The 17,697-nt window shown below is 33.7% G+C and overlaps 1 protein-coding gene across 1 annotated transcript in view; it reads right to left on the reverse strand.

Moving 5' to 3' along the window:
• The window catches only part of LOC145284789 (3-hydroxyisobutyrate dehydrogenase, mitochondrial-like), a 102,556-nt gene that overhangs the window by 24,076 nt on the left and 60,783 nt on the right, over positions 1-17,697 (reverse strand). Inside the window, exons 3-4 of the mRNA XM_080133755.1 lie at positions 10,160-10,286; positions 5,621-5,738 (exon numbers count right to left, since the gene is read on the reverse strand). Of these exons, the coding sequence (XP_079989881.1) occupies positions 5,621-5,738; positions 10,160-10,286 (245 nt within the window). The remainder of the gene's footprint in view (positions 1-5,620; positions 5,739-10,159; positions 10,287-17,697) is intronic.

Below are 17,697 nucleotides of genomic sequence, written 5' to 3' on the forward strand. Positions count from 1 at the left end.
ACATACATTTTTGCTTTTATATTTATAGACTAGCCTTGGTGCCCGGCTGCACAGATCACTGCACTTTGCAACACTCTTTTCACTATTTGCACTCTGGTTTGGTTTGTTCATTTTATGACAAATTGATGCTATTAGCTGAAAAAGGCTACTAATTGTATACAATTAATTGAATGCAAGGTGCTATTTTACACATAGCTTTACAGAAATTGCTGTTTCATCTTCTTTTGCCACAGATTTAGTACATAAATGACCTCAATAGATAGAATAGGATTTGAAATCAGCATAGATGATTCCATGATCCATAATAACATCCATTAGACTAATCAATCCCACTCAACTTATTTTAGAATAGGGAGTGCAAGTGACCTAAGTTTTATGAAAAAGTATGAAACATTCTTCTAGTTAAAGGTAAGTCAGTGCATATTCATTATAAATTGATATAAAAACAAATGAATTCTAAGTAAAAACATTATAAAGTAATTATGTATTGAAATTAGTAAGAATTCCAAAAATGATTGAGCAGAATAATAATTACAAGAAAAAAAAGGTACCTGTACAGTTTAATGAAGATAATGTCTTCATTAAACTGTACAAATACAAATGAAAATATTGAGAAAAAAAAAAAAGTTATATTGTACACATCCGTTTTGGACTGAAGTTCTCCGAAAAAAATATTCACTTAATTTGATTGAGTAGTTTTTGTTTTACAGCAGAAAAAACATGTTTTTATGACAGTGCACTGGAGGCAGCCATGTTTGGATTTTTAGAACACGCGACGGGGAGATAACTCAGTCTAAAGCGCTGACCCCCCCTCCCCATCTAAGATACTAGCTTTTCTTCCTAAAAATCGAAACATGGCTACCTTTTGATCAGTATCATAACAAATTGTTTTTTTCCCCTGTAAAAAACAAAATATATTTGATCAAATTAAGTGTAATTTTTTTGAGAACTTCATTCCATAATGGATACATACAATATAACTTTTTTCCTCAATATTTTCATTTTTTTAATGTCTTGATTAAACTGTACATGAACCAAGAAAAAATATTATCATCAAATAATGCAGTTTTACAGATCTCTTCTATTGCAGCCAATTCTGTGTGACAAACGAACTTATCTCCCTTGTTTTCAGTTAACTTTTGCTATTTTAAATTAAAAAATAGTGAATTGAAAATATGATAATGTTTTTGTTTTTTTTATTTGTAAAAATAATTCTAGTAGATCTACGCGATTATTTCTCATAATTTTTGGAACTTTTACTAATTTTGATAGAATACTACTACTACTACTACTACATCATCATAATCATAATAATAATAATAATCATCATCATCTACAGTTGCCATTGGTTTCACCAAGACTTTTCTAGTCAGAATTCTTTCTAGAAAGACATCAGGTATTACGGAAGGTACCATGAGAAGGTTGTCAATATTCTAAGTGAAAGTGATATGTATGGAACGAACTGGATTCAAACTTGAAACACCCAGGTCATCAGTTCACATCGTTAACCAATGAACCACTGTCACCTTGCACACGTAATTATGAAATCAGCAGAAGTGTTTTTACTTAAAATACATTTATTATCTAATTATAATACACAAGCATCAATTCATTTTTTTTTTTTTTTTTTTTAATTTTCTGTTTTGAAGATTGTAATGCTGGGTATGCGACAGCCAAACTAGCTGCCAACATTCCCCTGCTTTTTATTGAAACCAACCGAGAGTTCTTTTTAGTATCCCTTCAGTGCAACTGTCTGGATCTCTTTTGTACTTGGTTCACCAGGAATATTAGTTAGGTAGGACTTCAGGTTCTTCTTCATAAGCCCTGTGGCACCTATAATAACTGGTATGATTAATGTCTCCCTAAGATTCCATTTCTTTTCATATCATATATGAGACCTTGATAGTTAATATGTTTCTCTCTATCAGCTCTATTCAGACCTCGATCATTAGGAATACTCACTTCAACCAAGGTTGCCACTCTCTCTGACTTATTCCATATAACTATGTCAGGTTTCACAGCAGCATTTTCAAGGTAGGTGACTGTAGGGATTACATGGTCATAATGTGTTGTATATAAGTTATTTCCAACTGTTCTTTCAGGGTGATGTTCCCAGGACTTGCTGCTACACTGGATGTTTAATTTTTTACAGATGGTCCAGTGGAGATACTTACATAATCCATCTTGTCTTTATTGAATGTCACATGACTAAATAAACCAATCCGTTATCTACTTTCAAATGAGTCAAATGATTTCTACACTTAATTATACGAGCATTTTACTGCTGAGTAATATGAAACATTAATGCAATCGTTGCAATGCAAAACTCTTGGAAGAGAAGAACAGCAAACAAAGAACTTTGGTTGGCAGAATTAACATCTAATTTACATTGTATTAGACTTATTCATATAACTCTACACTGCTGGTCGAACTTACAGGCCTCAACCCCCACATCCGATCCCAAATATCATATTGAAGAGTGAAGGGTGGGAGTCCAGCACTATACCACCAGACGGAGAATATTGGTTAAACAAAATTAGCAGGATGCAGAGTGCTTAAACATAAAAAAAATTACAACAAAAAAAAAATTACTTGGTGCCAGCCAGGCTTGGTGCCAAATCAAACCAAGAAATAACAGCAGGGGTGGGGCCAAGGGGACCCAATGGGGCTAGAGGGATGGATAAAAGTGAGAAGGGAGTAAGTTTAACTCCCACCCCCACCCACCCTTCGACCACTTTGTGCAGAAACCATCAATCAAGTTAACAAGCAGACTGTCAATTGCTATGGCAACTGAATAAACCCTGGGTAATGCAACAAAGGGTAGAGAGAGAGGGAGGAGGAGAAGTTAAATAAAATACGGAGGAGAAAAAGAAACATGAAAAAAGAGAATGAAAAATATGTAAAGAGAGAGAGAGAGAGTGAAAGAGAGAGAGAGCGAAAGAAAGAGGGAAGTGTTGAATACATTTTTGACAATTAGGATGTTTGCTCCCCATATCCTTTTGTAAACCAGAAGAAATGTTATCTTTACAAGAACGAGCAGTAGGAAATAGTCCGGGGGGGGGGGGGGCTACATAAAACCTGCATGGTTCACTGCTATTAGATGTCCAGTAGACAAATAAGCAAATCATCTCACCAGAATGTGCCTATTCCTCATATATGATCCTATAAGTACCCATTTATGAAAATCACATCCATTTGAATCATAATTTTCCTCCATCTCTTCTAAACACTAACCCAGTCTAATAATACTAAGCCAGCTGACCTAGACAGTTTGTCTAGTACATATATATATATATATATATATGATGGCAACCTTCTCTCTAATGAGACAATGGCACGCTGCGTCTAGTTTAGAGCACTGCAGCATCTGCTGTGGCTATACAGCTCAAAACTGCAATTGGTTCTCTAGATGCAGGCCTGGGCTGATAATAAGGAGACCTTGGTTTGCCCAATTACCAGTGTCCCCCTCTCAGCATTGCAGACAAAGTCTGATGGAAAGGCAAACTAATACAGTTTGTGTCACCGCAGCCACAGGAGTTGACTGGCTAGAACCACTATCAACAATTTCTCCCACTATCTGTGCCAAAATTTAAATGCAAACAAATCTTCTTACCTAGAACTGCTCGCCTGTGGAACACTGTTCTGCTAGTCTGCTTCCTGGCTGACTACAGTATGGTAGCCTTCAAGTCTAATGTAAATAAGTTCTTATTGAACCATCCCCTTAAATAATCCAATTCTATCAAACTTACACAATTAACGATTACTACACTACCACCTTACATTCATTAACCCTTATTCTCAAGTGGCCTTCAAGCCTTAATAAGGTTACTCCCTTGTGTCATGTTTCACTACATATCCTTAATGGTACCATTTTAATTCGAGATATGAGCTTCATCCAGGAACAAATTAATCTTGTATGTCAGGGGTCCACTCTGTGTGTGTGTGTGTGTGTGTGTGTGTATATATATATATATATATATATATATATAGTCATTTAAAATAATAATATAAAAATATAAATATTTTTGATGTGTTGATAAAAATGCTAAATATCCTAGATAGACCATTAATATATGAAAAAGTTAAATTATTAAGAATACAAATTTACATTATTTTTTCAATCATCAAATGTTCATATATGCAGAATACAAGTCTTTTTTTTCTTAATCCATGGAGTTTCTAAAATTTATATTATTCTATTCAGAAGAAAATAACAAGCAGTGTAAAATAAAGGATTTATATAACTTTTAATCACAATTTTAAAGTCTTCAATTTTATGCTGACTAGTCCTTTATTTTACTCTGCTAGTTACTTCCTCTGAAGAGAAAAGTATACATTTTTTAAACTCCGTAGAATAAGGAAGAAACTTTCATATTACTTGTGCTTCAACATTCAATAAATAAAGAAAATTTTTTTCTTCATCATTAAATTTTTTTGTATGCGTATATATATATATATATATATATATATATATATTTTAAAACTGGTAATTAGTAAAAATCTTAAGAGAGTGCTCAATACTATTGCAGAGCAAATATGTGTTTTATTTTTTTTAATTACTGTTTTATCTGTTTGGTTACATATGTTTCGGATGTTGGACCATGTTTACGATCCAACAGCCTCGTCAGACCTTACAGAAATGGTTATTAATATTATTTAGAGTTCTAAAACACTTCTTCCAAATATTAACAACCACTTCTGTAAGGTCTGACGAGGCTGTGGGATCGTAAACATGGTCCAACATCCGAAACATATGTAACCAAACAGATAAAACGGTAATTAAAAAATAAAACATTATATATATATATATATATATATATATATAGTCATCCACATACAGTACTGTTCCGCTGTTTCACATCTCATCAGTGCGACTAGACAGGCAACTACCTGAAGCCACAATTGAAACCCGACCGTCTGTATGACAGTCAAGGCTCCTAACCATTATTCTATCGGTGGCTGCTGAGTTTGTGTTTTGACATTGTCCGAAATATGTAAGCTCGATTTGTTTACACAAAGAGCATCGCTTATATGCTAATGGTAATTCGTGTATAACTTCTCAATATGCTCAACTCAAGATGAGGAGCATTATAGTCATCCATATATAGTACTGTTTCACTGTTTCTTTGGACTCTAAAAAGAATTTCTGATGGTATTGATAATGTGTAACTATTCATTTATTTGTTTTTATGATTACTTATGTTTTAATTAATCATTTGAAACATGACATAAATCATAAATCTATGACATCATGTCATAGATATAATTATTTTGTAGGGTAATATTTCGATTTCCAATCATGACATCCACTTTATTTATTGGGAATTTATTTTTTAGTATCAACGCAATATTTTCCGGTTCTAAAATAAGTTAATAAATTTCAACATAATTATTAAAATTTAGACTTTATCATGGCTGACACATCGAGAACACTCTACCCCTGTAAATTAAACTTCTAATCAACTACAACAAAAAGTTCTGGGCTGTTCAAACTATGCTGACGAAATGAGTTCACAATGATACAGATGTTCAGATCTGGTTATTTGTGTTTATGACAAGGTGTAAAATTTTTAATAATAATAATAATAAAAACAAATGCATTTGTAAGTGCAAGACTTACCTATAAATGCCATTTTGTCCAGAGTAAACAGCCTTTACATGTGGACTACTTGGCAACATGGTCACAATTTTGTTGGCCTGTGATGCAACTTCAGCAGGACTTGCACCAATTGTAGCACCTGTAAATAATCAAGAAAATCGACATTCAGATACAGATTTATATACAACATTTATTTAAGTATTTTAAGGGTGAAAGTAACTGGAGTTATCTGCCCCTCTGTAATTTTTGAAGAGAAAGAAAGTCTCATCACTTATGGTATGAATATCACAGGAATTCAGTATCAGTTAAAATTTGATAAGCATTGTTTTTTATTCTTTGTTGAATAAAAGTAATACTTAACAAATGACAGATATCATGATTTTAGTACAAAATAAGTTGTTTTGAAATAATATCCAACGTCAGTAACAAATTCGGAATTACACGAGTAAACTAGAAAATTGCTTTAACAATATATACAGAGATTTATTTGTTTATTAGAAAGACAAATGTGGACCGTTGAGTCGTTGATTGAGTTCAGTTTAGATTATTTTAGGCAGGAGAAAATGAGTTTGCAAAGTGAGTTAAATATAATGAAATAAAAAGACAAAACTCCAAGATTAGTCTCTTTCTGCTCAGTATATTTTCTTCTTGTCACTTTTCTCTTTACAACCACAGGTCATATGGAATTACTATTTGTAGTGATATTTCCTTTTATACATAATGGAACATAGCATGGATGTGCGCATGTAAATGCATGTGAAATAATATCACCAGTAAAGAAAAAAAAAAATTAAAAAAAGAGAAAGAGAATGATTATGTGAGAGATGTGAATAAAGTTTGAGATCATGAGTGAGACATGGAGCACAGAACAAAATAACATTCGAGATCTCATGAGAGGTGTGGAGAACATTCTAGATCAGCTGTAACAATAAGGAAATAAATTTTGTTGTTACAAATGAAAAGCGAGTTAAAGTTCTTTCCTATTCTTGATCTCCTTTGCGACATAGACCGAGGTTACGTGTGTTGGTTCTCGGACAACCTCACACAATAACCTATTTAAATTTTTTTATCCTTTTTTTTTCTCTGTATTATCTTTGACTGTTGATGAGTGAGAGAGAGAGAGTGACAAAAATGAGAGTGATAGATATTGGTTAAACAAAAGTAAGGGTGGGGATTAACAAGATACGGTGAAAGAGGGTGAGAATAATAGAATGTTCATAAGAAAAGTTATTTACAAATTGCAGCTAATTAGAAAATTAAGATGGAGTTTTTTTTTCTTTTTCACCTAACTCAATCCCAAAGCTGAGAAGTATCTTAACAGGAAAACTTAGGGAAACAAACGTTGGATTCTTACATTATTAGTAATACCCACCGACCATAAAAACATTTGGAAGATTTCAAGGTAGTTCACATGCTTTAATAAATAATAATCTACATAATATATTTCCAAAGCTTTCAGGAAAAGAATGATTAAAATATTAACACTATGAACCCCCCCCCCCCCGATACTCCATGAGGAATTTTGTCATGAAATTTAGAAACCAATTAGAAAAAAAAAAACGTCAATCTCACTTATTATTGGGGTATGAAATAAACCAATTCATTCATTGATTTTTTTGTTGTCTTAAAAATAAAACTTTAATATGACATGTTTTGAACATATTTTTCTAAATATTTTTTGTACTACAAATACTAAGTAAATTAATGTAATTATTAGACATTAAAATGACAATTCTATCTTGATTTTTCTTTTGGTACTATTGGTTTTTTTCATAACCTCTTCCCCATAATTTCAAACACTTTTCAGCGAAAATAAACAATTAATGCTGATTATTAAAAGCTAGTCAGCAGCCACGACCGCTGTTGGCTTGAAATCAACGAGTTTTGCAAATTATGTTTATTTTGAGAAAATAAAACAAGAACTTTTCTGTCTCAAATAAATGTGGTTTGTGATTCTTTAAAAAAAATTCCTTCAAGAAATATTGGTTTTTAAACATTAATTGTAATAACAAATGACTTTATAATTGATAATTAAAAACTAAATAAGATTCTATTCTTTGAGGCGATTATGTGTGAGTACCCTAAACAAACATAGTAGAAAAAAAAAGAGAAAAATGAAAACAAACAGAGCATGCAGGGTTCCCCTTCATGAGTGAAACATTTACTTTCACCATGACTAACGTTTGTGCAAAATTCAATAAAAATTCAAGGCGTGGTTATTGAGAAAAGTGTGGACAAATGAATAGATAAACGATTTTGGGGCAATTTTACCTCTGTAATGCCTCCTAGAAGAGCAACCAGAGTTATCCTGGAAAATCTGGCAAAAATTTACTTTCACCATGACTAATGTTTGTGCAAAATTTTTAAAAATCCAAGGAATGGTTATTGAGAAAAGTTCAAACGACAAGAGTGAATTACTGAATCCAATCCCTTCTTTGTCGGGATTAATAATTTAGAATTTAAAGTAGGGAGGGATCATTCTCACATATAAATTTAATGTATAATGATCCCCCATTTCCTAGCCATTATTGTTTTTAGTTAGTACTCCAAATTCTTTTGATACTCTTTTCAATCTGAAAAGTCTGTAAATATATTAAAAAATTATGCTATCACTAAATCTATGTTCGAGTAACCAGCCAACTTCTTTAAGGTTCTTTCCTTGAACTTCTCATATCATCTATATATATAAAAGCGAAATTGTGTGTGTGTGTTTGTATGTCTCGCAAAGACTTTTGACAGAGGCCACGGATTTTCGCCAGATCAGTATCATTTTCAAGCTCGAACCTTCCGAAGACAAATATTGAAAAAATGTGCCAAAAACATTCATTCCTTCACCCTCAACCAGACCCTTTTCTACAGGGAGGGGTGGAAAAAATCGTTCCTTCATGAGAAGATGGCTTCTACGCATGCGTCAACACGTGCAAAAGACGTTGTACCTTGAATTTGTTTAAATATTATAAAAACCGACCTATATTTCGCCCACGCATCCATAGCACAATGGATATAGTGACAGTGTCGTTATCTTAAGATTGCAGGTTCTATCCGAGTTATCAGATATATGTATTTTTTTTTTATTTTTGAACTTTTAATATCGAAACAAGGTTATTTATACCATTTTTTTTTTTGCTTTTTGCTGTTTTTTTTTGTTTTCCCCGAACACTTCACCCCCCACTCCCCATCCTTTTTGTTTTTGCTTTTCCGATTTTTTTTAAAAGAAGTTTTATGTTCGTTTGCTGTTTTTTTGTTTTTCCGAGTTTTTAAGAAGTTTAAACAGGGTTATTACTTTACTTATTCTTTACCCCCCCCCTTACACACACACCTCCAAACATCCGGGCAACACCGGGTATCCCCGCTAGTTAACATTTAATCTCAGTGGCAAGTCTCACCTTGAAAAAAAATCTCCTTTGACCCTACCACTAACCCTAAGTCTGAATGGCAAGCTCCCTTTCATCATACAAACCCTCTTAAAATCACACATTATTGTCTAAAAAAAAGACCTCACATCACATAAAAAAATATACACCATTTGTTTCATAGAAAAATAAATGAACTGTTCTACATGTTAAAATAGAATAGAAATGGTGGATTACTTTACATAGAATTTAGATGTGAAACAAATACTTCACTCTAAAATAATAATTTTTTTTGACAAGTTTTCAGGGTGTTCACACGTAATTGCCCCTAGCTCTATCACAAACCCGAAGTTCGAGTAACAAGCCTCCTCTAGTTACAAAAACCTTCTTAAAAACACGTTTGTCAAAAACAAAAATTCACAGGATTTATTTTGCATAGAAAACAAATATGGTTAACTACTGTGAAGCGTTAGAAAGGCCCTAAAATCAGAGATTATTTTGCATTAAATTTTTATTTTTGTAATTTTTTTGTTTCTGTTAAGTTATTCAGTATTCAGTCATATATTTCCTAAAAAAAGGGAGAATTACATTTTTGGAGGAGGTAGAAAAGGGAAATTTAACAAGTGTTAACCTACAATAATACCAAAGAAATCTTGTGATATATTAATCTCTAATAATCCTAGTATAGGATTTCCAGTTTCTTGTACATAAAATGCATTCGAATTCAACTTTGAGTTCTCAAGCTCCTATCGTTTTTTCAATGCATACATGGAGTTTTTATGGTATTGCAACGTATTTATATGCATTTACTGCTGATTACTTGAAAAGAAACCAATTATTTTTGCAGATTTTCAGTACCATTTTCGGATTCCCTGCACAAAAGTACACTTATATGGCAAATTTCATTATTTTATCTTGTGTTTTAACAAAGATATAACATTTTTACTGAAAAAGTAGTGTAACAAAAAGTGAGAAAACACATATGGTCGTGAAGAGGGAAAAATATGCAAATGTGCAATGCATAAAATTAGCAATAACTTCGTTATTTTTGGTTTGATTTAAAAAATTTTTTATATCATCAAGCTCTTTCTATGTATGCCATTATTGAGATATTTTAAGCCATTTCAATTTTTTCCTTTGTATTGCTCCTTAAATGAGATGAGATGAACTTCTAATTTAATTATCATCAACATAGAATCATATTCACCTGCTTCTTTAAGTGCATTACATGATTCCGAAGAGATGTCATATACAACCAGTGGGTGGCCATTTTTTAAAATGTTTCGTGCCATGTGTGCTCCCATGTTACCGAGACCAACAAAGCCAACTGTGGCCTGAAAAGAAACAAAAACAAAGACGTTCTTCAGACATGACATGTGGAATATTATCGTTGAAAAAAAAAAAAAAAAAAAAAGAAGAAAATTCATATATTTGATATGGAAAGAATACATTAAATTTTACAAGAACGCTATAAAGTAGAGAGAGGATTTAAAATGGGCAAAGGCAACAATTATTAATCACTAAGGTAGCTATGTTGACTTGTATATAATTGTTATTTTGAAAAATAGGAAGCATTTCAGATAAGTTTCACAAATGGGGTCAGTAGTACATACGTATATGTTGCGAATTGTGAGAAGATGGAACCAATGTAACAGACAGACAAGATGTCACTTGTTTGAAACTGACAGAATTCTGGGATAACATATTCAGTCTTGGTGGTAGCTTCAATGAGACAACATGTATTAATTATTCTCTAGTGAAACGGTGATATAATCTATTTGTTTAAAATATATTTGACTTCCCCCCCCTTGACCTTTCAACCACAAGACAACCAGTTAGTTGAATAACTCTTTCAAAAATTTATTGTTCAAATTAATATAATTAATTTTAATTTTAAGAAATACTTTGACACCATTTTATTTCAGGTAACTGAAATATATTTAGTCCTGGTAGAAGACAATAACACAAACATCCAAAGCATGACAAATGCTCTCAAACTAGACAGGACCATGGTGCCGGCAGGTTCAGTCAAGGCATGGTTTTTAATTTGATAAAATAAAAATTAAAAGCTAATGATTATGGTACAGAAATATGTTATTAATATGAAGATTTATTTTAAAAAGTATAGAGAATGTCTTCAGGAGGAGCATATTGTTGTTTGTATATCTTAATATACATTTTTAGACTAGGGCACAGACTTCCTTATTTGAGGAGCATATTCTGGTTTCTGTACGTTTATATATATATATCTTTAGATGAATGTGCAGGCCTCTCTACAAACTATGATGCTTCTTTGTCTTCGTTTAAACTTATCTCTTCAACATCACAGATTTTTTTTTTACAAGGGAATCACCACTTACCAAGGCCCAGAGGTCACTCGAGGATAAGGGTTAAAGAGCATGCAGTGGTAAAAAGGACAATATAGTAATCGTTTTAGGTGTAAATTTGATAAAATTGGATTATTTAAGGGGAACGGCTTATCAAGAACTTGTTCACATTGAACTTGAAGACGACCATATTGTCGTCAGCTGGAAAGCAGGCAATGGAAGAGAGTTCCACAGGCGTGCAGTTCTAAGAAAGAAGCTTTGTTTATGGAATTTACGTTTAGGTTTAGGCACAGATAAATAGTGGGGGGAATTATTGATAGTGTTTTCAGCTAGATGAGTGTTTCTCGTGAATGTCTGGCAAGGGGGGACAATAGATTGGAGCTCAGACGAGCACTTGCCATGAAAATAGTGATAAAACAGAGACATGTTCGCAACATCTCTTCTGTGAGAAAGAGGTTGCAGGGAAGAGAAAAGGACATCCCCCACTAGGCTACGAAGTCTATTCTGAACTCTGTCAAGACAGGATAAGGTCTTCCTAGCAGCTCCTGGCCAAATGTGACAGCAATACTCCATCCTTGGATGTACCTGGCTCTTATATAAGTAGAGTATTGCATCAGCAGGTAGATATCTACTGGATCGATAGAAGGATCCCATCATTTTTCCAGTGACCTTGGCAACAAATTTGATGTATGTATTCCATTTTAGATCAGGAGTAAAGGTCAAGCCCAAAACTTTGTCAAAACATGGAGCCTCCCCAAGATGAGAGCCATTCATTTCAGATGGGGATCATAACGTTGATGATGTAAAGATAGAAGCTTGGTTTTTGATGCATTAGAAGTAACCAACCACTTTTTCCCCATTGTACCACATGCTCATTATCTTGATGAAATTATCATTAACGTTAGTTTTGATGTATCACTGCTTGCGAGCATCTTTGTCAGAGTATTTCCAAGTCTTTTTCGGCTTGCCTTTTTCTTGATTACTCTCAATTTGGATGCGCGTGCATTTGATAATGTGTGAAATTTAAAAGCATATGTTTACAAAAGTTACGTAAAACAAATGTGCCACTATTTTGTTTGTAATCTTGCAATTATTAATTAAAATAGATCTTCAGATGTCTAGACATATGTGCACGTAAAGGATCTCTCCCTTTGATTTAATGAATGGCATCATCATTTTGGAATTTCATTTACTGGGTCTGATTCCGATGCGTCCGTTCAGTCTTGAAAGACAAAGGATACCCCCTGCAGGGGCAGCTGCGCATGTAATTGTGAGGCAAGGGTTGTGCACTCTCTAACAACACCTCCCCTGAATCAACACCGTTTGAGTCCAGTGGCTAGGAGGAGAAGTCCAGGACGACTGGAAACAATGCCGAGATAAGCAAGGAGCACATACAACACCTGGAAGTCTGGTTATTTGTTTTAATAGATGGTATCATTATTTTAAATGCCATCATCAAATGTGCACAGAGACAAACAATATCTAATAGTATGTATAGTAAAGTACTAACTAAAACTTTAAGGCAGCCAACGTTACTTTGTATTATTTGTATTATTCAGACGACTTTCTTATTCTCACAATGTTTCGCCTGATGCAACTCCCAACTTTCTTGAGGTGAATATTTTTGAACTCGAGAGTCTATACAAAATTTCCAACTAGACCTTTTATTTAGGAGTCAAATTTTTTTGCTCTGTTAACCATGATCAGGTAAAAGTGTTATGCAAATTGTACTTTATTTTTCGTACCACCCGTAGTGAGGATTGAACCATAAACCTCCAGCAGACTACTACTTAGAAATGATTGTTACTCAATGCCTTGCTTCCATTGCATCAATATTTCATGAGTTAGATAAAAGTCAATGTTATGTCAAAATTTATGAAAATATATCTTTATAAAAGTTTTCTGAAACAGAAATAATTAAAAAAAAAATTGTCAGTATTGTTAAAGGTAATGTTTCATTAATGAATCAGCAAACTGAAAAATATGGTGATACATCGCTGAAGCAATACACTCAAGTAAAAACACAAGAGAGAAACGTTTTCATCATGTGAAACAGGGAGGATGTTTTATTTGTGGAATTTGCCATATGAGCAATGCCAAGTATTTTAGCTGGGAATGGGGCCAAATATTCACCCACTATCTTAGACATTCCAACTGAGAGATATTTTTAAGATTCTAACTGTCCCTTTAAGTCCAATTGTTTGTATCTCTCTTGCACTTGGTTGATCGGATATATTTGCCAGGTAGTTTTTGAAACCCTTTTTTCACGAGTCAGGTTGCTTCTGGAATGACGAAGATTTTCCGAAGATTCCAATTCCTTTTATTATCGTACATAAGACAAGATGAGAAAATGCAACTTTATGGCATAATGCTTTGAAATGAACACCTTGGTATTTTGATATTATACTTCATCTGTCCTGTTCTCAGTTAATGCAGGAGAAATACTTCTGGACTGAGGCAATTTTTATTTTTGTCCCAATAGTATGCTCCTTTTGGGGAGCTGAATTTTCCAAACATTAAAACTGACCTTGTGTCCAACTCTGCCTCATGTTAGGGGGGGGGGGGCAAGTAAATAGGGACGGATTGTCTTATGCCTAAAAAACTTTCTCTTTTTTTTTAAAAAAAAGTCCTCAATAATATCAATTAATAACATATCCCACATTTTGAACGTTATCCTCAGTGTATGTTTATTAGGTATTTCTCCAAAGTGAGGGTTGTTCCAGTTCCTTCGTGTAACTCGTATATGCAATTAAGCCGTCCTTCTTTCTGCTGTCTCATAAAAGTCTTCTGACCAGACAGACTGAAATATTCATTCTTGGTTGCTGACAGGCTTGAATTTGAGAGAATAGAAAAAAAGATGAAGCTGATAAAAAATAAAAAAAATCGCAGAAGAAATATGTAACGGTGAAATCAATAAATAGGTACAGCAAAAAAAATATAGCGGAAAGAAGATACGGTTGATAGCAACACTAGCAGCAAAAACATAGGTGACTAGATTTCTAATTGTCCAAGATGAGAATAGGTGGAGGAGGCAGGGACACGTTGCCATGGTCACTGGCACCTTGTCATTGTGCACAATTTTCTGCTCTGTTGGGCTGCAAGCAGTGAGCCATCGCAGAGAACACTGTCACCAAGATTGTCAAAGAATTGTCAGGCGGGCAAAGTGTGAAGGGAGTGACAGATAAAAGGTCGATAGGGGAGTAAAGCAGAAGGATGAAGGGGTGCTCAGCGTTAATTGACAATGAGATTGGACGTTTTGTGACCCAGCATCTTGCAGTGACATCGACGTAGATTGCAATCAATGGTGGATGTCACTCAGTCGGCAGTTTTGTAGACCTGTTTCGAATCACCACGTACACGCGTTGCCATATCGCCACCATCAACACATCAGACTTTTCAACACCTCCCTTCCCACCAGGCTTGGCTCTGACACCATTTCCAGCATGATCATGCAAATATTATTGGATCCTTTTGCTGAAATATGGGAGTTGAAGAGGGACTTGTAAGAACTAAAGGACATAATGGGATTTTCCAAGGGATAAAACACTGCTTCAAGGTCAAAGACTGCAGGCAATATTTGTGTGTGTGTGTGTGTGTGTGTGTATATATATATATATATATATATATATATATATATATATATATATATATATACTAGCAGACCACCTAGCATTGCCTGGTCATAAAATAAGCTTGAATATGATATTTCAGTTTATGCACATTTCATATTTATTATTATTATAGAGCTATTTCTCTATTTATTATTAAATTGTACCAAATACACAGCAGTGATTTCGAAAGTTACAAAAAAGCTAGGATCGAAACAACATATAGCTATCCAGCCTTATTTGTTACCATCTGACCTAAATCCATATACATACAAAAACTTTGTTAAAGATCTAAATGTATATTTGTGCATGCATAGAAATAACACGTTTAGTTCACCTTCGTCTGTAAAGTTTTAATTTTTTTTCAATATTGACACCTTAGCAGCTATTTTTACTGGCTAAAAACCAAAACCAATTTGCTCCGCAGGTTTAATTTCCCTAAATATGAAGTTTGGGGTCCGTAGACAAAAAATTGATAGAGGAGTTTGGTAAAGATCGTTCCTTTATACAGACAAAGTCACTTATCGCTGATATATTGGAATTATGTTTTGAATCGCTGATATATATCAGGGATTCAAAACATAATTCCAATTTATGTTTCAAATATAAGGAGCATACCTTGGCTCAGGATTTTTATCCCTGAACACAAAATCAACAGAGATTAGATCATTCCTCTCATGACCTGGTCCCTGTTGATCGCAGTGTAATGCTGTTCCTGTGCAGTTCTAGGAGGTCCACCCTCTCCGACTTTGCCTTCTCTCCTTAAGAAAGGTTTAGTTTATTGCTAAACGTCTGAGGCGCCCTTACTGGGGAATGCTGACAGAGTTGTCCAGGCAAATTTTGCAGGTCACAGTGCCACAGTGCCCCTGCTTGGGGGTGGGGCTGACTTCTCAATTCGAGTTTTCAACCCTGATGTCACAGTTCTTGCAGTGAGAGATAAGTAAACGCCACCAAATAAAGAGGATACGCCAAGGTATTATGGCTGTTTACAACTGTTTCAAAGAAGCATTTAAGTTATACAATGAATCAAAAACTTATGCGGATTCACATCAGAACAAAGCAATCTATTTTCAGAATAGAGACACCATAAGTGTAAAATAAAACAAACACGTTCAAAAAACAAAAGCGAATCATAAATCTTCTACATCAATATTTTAGTAATGACCATCAATTAAAAACTCAATTCAACACCAAAATGCATAATAAATCCAAAATGAACATAAAATATTGCATATGACCGCCATATTGGTTAAAAAGATACTTAAAATCAGAGGAAATAATTACAAGGGATATAACGTTTCAATCAAAAAATTAAAATAATATATATATATATATATATATATATATATATATATATTCCAGGTAGAAATTACTGTATTTACATAAAAAATTAAAAAATATATGAATATATAAGGTAGTAGTACAATTAAGTTTACAGGGTTAATCGATAAAGTAAACTCAAAAATGGAAATATATATTAGGTTTCTGATTTTTTTTTTTTTTTTTTTTTAAAGGTGGTCACCACTTATCAAGGCCCGGAAGCCACTCAGGGATAAGGGTTATTGTAAGTACAGTACATAAGTGTGGATATTTAAAGTGTCTACTTAAGGGGGCGGTTCATCAGGAATTTGTTTACGTTGGACTTGAAGACATCCAAGTTGTAGTCAGGAGGGAAGCAGGCAGAGGGAACAGAATTCTACAGGCGTGCAGTTCTAAGAAAGAAGCTTTATTCATGTTCTGATATCTATAAAATAATATTAAGCAGATGTAAAAGCTCAATGAAACCAAAATACAGATTAGAGCTTATTAATATAAGAATATAGGTTCGATAATTTATGTTGAGAAACACTTTAGCAAGAGTTTAAAACATACTTATTACTCGGAGAGGAAACACATGTATAGGAGATAGTCCTTATTCTGTAGAGTTTAAAAGAATGCAAGGATTCTTCTTTTCAGAGGAAAGAAAATTAGTTTGCAAAACATATAGACAGCAGGGCTAGAAGATTTGCTGGTTTTATCATTTCTGAAACTTCATTCCAGGATTCTGGTCATAGAAGTAAAATACTGTTTGTAAAAAAAAAATTGTATAAATTATTTGTGTAAAGTGATGTTTGTAAAAATAGAGGAAGAGGGGGAGAGAAAATGAAAAGTTAAGCCGCTTCGAGTAAATCCAACTCTGCAGAATAAGGACTATTACCTATGAGAATCAGATCCTATGGTATTACTGAGCAAATACTCAACATAATTAAATCCTTTTTAAGTAAGAAAAGAATCCAGATTGTCCTCGATAGTCGTACATCTAAACAATATGCTATAAATGCGGGTGTACCGCAAGGATCGATCCTTGGACCTTTATTATTCCTGATATTCATAAATGACCTCACTGATAAAATAGTCTCTGAGATGGGTATATTTGCTGATGACACTACACTCTAAAATAGGTCTGCATGGAAAACAAATGAACACATATTCAAGGCAATAGCGGAAACCCTAGATAAGACTTCCAGTCTGTAGTGGAATGGAGACAAAAATGGATAGTAATGTTCAATGCTTCCAAGACTAAGCTTGTTTTCTACAATAATTACAAGAAACCTTCTCAACCACTAATAGCTATGGCTAAAGATACATTACCTAAAAGTATTTCATTCAAACTACTCGCCTTAATGTTCTCAGGGTACATGAGTTGAAACAGATACATCGAGAGCATTGCCAAGGCAGCTGTGAAGTGGGCTCTCTCTACTGTGCTAGAAAGTTACTTACCTGAAAGTATCCTGTACCTCTACAAGGCCACAATTTGCCCATGTATGGAG

The sequence above is a fragment of the Euprymna scolopes genome, chromosome 9 (genome assembly GCF_053919585.1).
Source record: "Euprymna scolopes isolate OS-2025 chromosome 9, ASM5391958v1, whole genome shotgun sequence".
In the NCBI taxonomy this organism is placed as follows: Eukaryota; Metazoa; Mollusca; class Cephalopoda; order Sepiida; family Sepiolidae; genus Euprymna; species Euprymna scolopes.